Genomic DNA, 5,072 nt, shown 5'->3' on the forward strand with positions numbered 1-5,072 from the left:
GGATTTTGCCTTCTGCTAGGAGGATGTCTGCTCAGCTGTGCAGCCTGCTCTGGCCAAGCTCCTCTAGCTTCAGGCCACTATGTGGTGGCTGAGATGCAAGATCATTGCCAAAAACTGGAGATGAAAAGCACCAATCTGAAAATCTAAACCAGGACGGACCAGTGGTGTCTACTCTTAGGGAGAGGCCGATTCAGCACTCGAGATGGTAGGATTTCCTGCGACAGTCACCATTCACTATGCTTTTGATTTTCTGAAATGTATTTTTTCCCCTGTGGCTACTAGTTTCTCAAACTATATTTTCTCTATAAGACTGGTAAACTGCTTTCATCTTCTACACTGACAGCAAAACCAATTAGGTCTTAATAGTAAGTAACAGTAACCATACCCATCACTGTAGATGAGTTTGCTCAATTTTAAAATAGGCTCCATGATTGCACAGAACTGGAAAATGAAACATTAGTTAGTCCTCATGTATCTTTGAAGGTATTACTCATATGGAAATGAATCATTTTGGAAATCATTTACTTCTTTCAGATGTTTAAGATAATCCGTTACAATAAAGCAAAGGTCTTGTTGCATATTTATTTAAAACTCATATTATCTAAGAAGATGGCTAGCTCTTTAAAAAGCCTTAGAGGTGAGAGACGTGGAATACATCATCTCCTTCTGAATCACAGACCTCAGTGCTTCTGTGGAGACTTTTCCAAAAGTCAGCCATATCCATCATACCTTCTTTGCTACTGAGAGGGCACACTCAGGCTCTTTGCATGATTCACATAGAATCTGCCACACAAATGTGCTTCTGCTTCTGTGTCCCGTGCTCTGGGTCTGATGCCCCATGTGCACACCTGCCCCAGCTCTGAGCAGCCCAGGGGCCCCGCAGTGTTGGGAGGGAAACTCTTGGGACCAGGACCTTGCCTTGATCACACTGCCAGCTTGTAGTCTGGAGCCCTTCATTTTACTTGCACAATAAAAATATTTCATCTTTTTTTTTTTTTTAAATCAATAGTACATACAATCCAAAAAAGAACTATTCACAATAAACTGCTGGCTTGGGGATATCTTCATGAAAGATTTTATATTTGCCTGGTACACGGTTCGAATAAACACTTGTGTTTGTGCCAATCGGGAAAATTAACTGAACAATAAATGACACGAAAATGAAGTATTAGGCAATATGTATCTTTGTTTTAGGGGAAAAAAAAACACTGAATTTTTTCCCACTCACAAACACATGGAAAGTGCAGAAACCAAAGTTAATCTAAGCAATGTATTTGCATACTTTTACAAACAAGACAAATTAAAACAGAAACATCCAGAATTTAACCTGATTAAATACTTAGTTCAGTCCTGAGCTTTTGATATTTAATTCAACATAGATAAAGCAATAACAAAGAAAGAAGATTTTAAATTTATTTGATTTGCATGCTACAGAGATTCAGCTGAACTTTGTTCATTTGGCTAGTAATATTCCTTTTGTACCAGTAACACTTAAGATTCTGATATACAAAATTGTAATAATATACTGATAATTCGAACTTGAGAACTAAATATTACATTCTTTTTACCCTGTGCAGAATAAAGTCTACTTTTTAAAAATAGTATTTATAATATTAAAATTCATATTTGTCCATATGGTTTTGTGATCAAGTTATTAAAATGTTTCATCACTGTGAATCATGTGGGTTAGTACAAATATGACAGGATTATTAAAAGTTGCCTATAAATACATAACACTATTGCTGAGTTTTAAACTGTGGCAAAAGAAATATTTAAAATAAGTCCATCTCTCATGTTAGAAATGAGCACTTTTTGTAAAATAAAACCAAAAACATCTTGGTCACAACTGTTTACTACCGGCCTGAGACAGATTTTATTCTTTAATACTTGTCTGAAACTTTTTGTATTACAAAAAGTTAACAGCCAATCTGATGAAGATTTATAAAGCTGTGAATATTCCAATATAACCTCTTCTATGTCAGACATTTAAAATGGCCAGAACCAAACTATATATTAAACAGAACATAAATAAGGCCGTAAATAAATAAATGAAGAAAATAAAATCGTACGGTACAACTACACATAATTCTATAAACATTTTTATGGTCAAACTAAGAAGCTGAGAACAGCTGCCCTTCATTTATCTCTACTTTAAATAAACTTCTGTCTTTCACATTTGACCTTGGTAAGGGCGAACGGTGCTCTTTTTTTCCATTTTCCTTGGTTATCTGAAAGAATGACCAGGGCAGCCTTGAAGGATGGCGCTCAGCCATTCACTGGGCTGGTGTTTGTTCAGAGTAGTGTCATGTCCAGTTACGTCTTCAAAGAAATGGATACAGAAGTGGTGGGACATTTAGGAAAACATAAAGCTCTAGGCTCAGAAATTGCTTACTTTGATTCAGTTAAGGTGAACTTTCCAAAACAAGACAGACAAAAATCTTGTCAATCAGGATTCTAGATTAGGAAGGGAGTTTTTTTTTTTCTTTAAGGGGCCAATTTAAGAAAATTTTGCATTTCTTAAAAAAGAAATTGATTTGGTTTGCTCCCTATGATGGCTAACCAAAAATTGCTTCTTCTAGTACAACAAACTGCATAAAAAATATGATTTTAAATTGCCTAAACGCTTATGAATTTTTAAAGCCTTTATGCTGGCAGCAGCTACACAGAGGGTTTGTTTCTTTTGAAAAGTGCCAGGGCTGGGTGAGCTAAAATTCTGAACTGGAAGATGCAATAGTCAATTTCTCGCTCTCATCTCGCACAAACGATCCAGCCTATATTTCAGATTAATAATTTCCCTAGACACATTCTTTTCCTTTCGTCTCCTGACTATTTACCATAAATTGTATATAGGGCCCCTAAAAATGACAGCTGCAAGGTAATTTCTAATAAATGTTTAAAAAATCTGTTTGACGAACTATTTTTAAAAATTATTTTTGGCAATTTTGATTTGATCAAGATCATCTTCCCTCTGCTCCGGGTCTCACCAAATGAGTCCTGACCCATCTTCTTCCACATCCTGTGGACTATCTGACCTTAGGACACAGGGCCAACACAGCATCATCCTCCTATCTAGGACAAAACGCTGGTGTGAGCCAGAAACCACATTTGGACATGTGCAAGTTCAGGTGCTATAGATGAAGCAGCCACTCATTTGATGAATTCAATGCAGTGTGTTTTGGGGAAGTGGCGCTTCCCTCTCCCCCCCCTCCACTCTCAGTGACACAGCCTTCAAGATCTGGAGTGTAGCCAGGAGCCTTGCTTCCTTTGCATCCTTATATCCTAGACTCAGTATTTTATATCATAGGTTTTTTTTAAGCAAATATAAAAGGACAGAAAAGGAAATTGTTTTAAAGAAACCAAGTGTCCCATCCTAGGTGCAGGAAATGAACCCAGCGCCTATTTCAAGGGACTGTGGACTCTAAGCTTCATCCTACACTCGTGTGGAGCTCTGAAAGAGCTGCTCTGGAGTACAAAGATGTCCCACGGCTCTGTTGCCATTGTCACAGTCTGCTCCGAAGAAAATAGAGGAAAAGCTAAACCACCTTCTCAGCAGTCAGCTCAGCAGAGCAGGCGCTTGGCACTACCTCTACTCTGTTTTTCTATAATATAGTCAGTTGGCAACACACGCAGACTGTGCAACACTGGTGTACCAGATCATCCCATTTCTGTTACCTGATTTTTCTTCTCTTCTTGAGGATATAAGAATTACATTCAAGGTACTTTACAAATAGATGTGTGGAAAATCTGACGTGAAATAAAGTTCAAGAGTTGACAGTTATTTACCAAAAAGAAAAAAAAAAAATCCCTAGAACCCCAACCAAACCAACCAAACAAACAAACGTTCAGTCTTTTGCCCTCCCTCACCAAGTGAACAGGTGAAAAAATACACTTCTTAAGTCGTGTGCTCAGACGTCGTCAGCCGGCAGGGCTGGGATGCTTATCTTCGCTCGGGTGAAGTAGGCAATCTTCTCCCTAGAGCGAGAAATAAACCAGCCTAAATATGATAGGGAAGATACTCTCTGACCACAAGCGTCATCTGCAAGGGTGGCAGCGATGTCTCTGCAAGCCGGGACGAGTGTCTTTTCCTCAGGTAGAACTCCATTTAGTACCAAGAGAGTCTCTGCCTGTACCCAGCAGAGCAGCATCTCTGCTTATCGCAAATCACCTTTGGACCAGGCCAGTGCGTCCCCTTCTGGCATTTCCAGTATAAGATGGTTTTTAAGTCATTACAGGTTTGATCTGGGTACAGGTGTTGCTAAACCAGGAAGTATAGGATTCAAAATCCCTCATGGAAATTTCTCAGTGACCTCGCAGTACATGATGCCAGGAAAATTCTGTAAAACGAATACCCTGCTAAGCAGGGACAGCCTGACCAGGGCTACTGAGGCTCCGATGAAGGGCCACGGGGGAACCTGGCTGCCTGACCGGTAAAGACTGTGCTGCATCCCAAAGCAGAGAAGCTGAACAACCCGACAGGCAGATGCTGAGAGCGACAGAGCCAAGTGGATCTGGGGTTAGGAGAGTGGTTAAGACAATACGATTTTAGGACTGAATAGTTACCAAAGAGCAACATGTCTATTTGTCCACAAAATGTCACATCAACACACATTTGCTGAGGCTGCAGGTGGGCTCGTTGGTAGCGGGAAGGAAGATTACAGCACTGGCCCCCCTGTGGGGCAGTGTCGGGGAGGACAGAACAGGCTAGAACCAGAGCTGAGGGGGACGCCCTGGAGACTAAGACAAAGGGACAGAGGAAAAGGGCCAGTCGGCACAGTGTGGACGTTGAGATGAGAGCGATTTCTGTGGAAAAGTGTCCCTTAAACGTGCTCAATTCCACAGGACATTTCATAAATAAAAACTGACAATGGCAGGAGCATGGACTGATGAACCCACCAGTCAGCCTCCCTGGTTTCTCCACACCTGACCTAGCCCATCATTTGCTTTCAGCCTGGAGTCCCTCTCCTGGTCCCCTCACCATGTGAAAGCACCTTCCACACCTCGTATGGTCTGAACCCAGCCCTCCGGGCCCTCCCTGGCAGGCTGTCGGCTGGCAGCTCCCCTCGCGCTACCCA

General features: G+C 41.0%; 2 protein-coding genes across 3 annotated transcripts in view; one reads left to right on the plus strand and one right to left on the minus strand.

Moving 5' to 3' along the window:
- CLDN22 (claudin 22) overlaps nt 1-147 on the plus strand; it is a 656-nt gene extending 509 nt beyond the window's left edge. The window contains exon 2 of the mRNA XM_003792835.1: nt 16-147. Within this exon, the coding sequence (XP_003792883.1) occupies nt 16-147 (132 nt within the window). The remainder of the gene's footprint in view (nt 1-15) is intronic.
- A 914-nt stretch (nt 148-1,061) lies between these two features.
- The window catches only part of WWC2 (WW and C2 domain containing 2), a 130,484-nt gene continuing 126,473 nt past the window's right edge, over nt 1,062-5,072 (minus strand). For both annotated transcript variants that reach the window (XM_023514905.1, XM_003792793.3), the window contains exon 23: nt 1,062-3,972. In XM_023514905.1, coding sequence (XP_023370673.1) covers nt 3,906-3,972 — 67 coding nt within the window. In that variant the 3' untranslated portion in view covers nt 1,062-3,905. The remainder of the gene's footprint in view (nt 3,973-5,072) is intronic.

The sequence above is a fragment of the Otolemur garnettii genome, unplaced genomic scaffold (genome assembly GCF_000181295.1).
Source record: "Otolemur garnettii isolate 467f Iridium unplaced genomic scaffold, OtoGar3 scaffold00061, whole genome shotgun sequence".
Taxonomy (NCBI): Eukaryota; Metazoa; Chordata; class Mammalia; order Primates; family Galagidae; genus Otolemur; species Otolemur garnettii.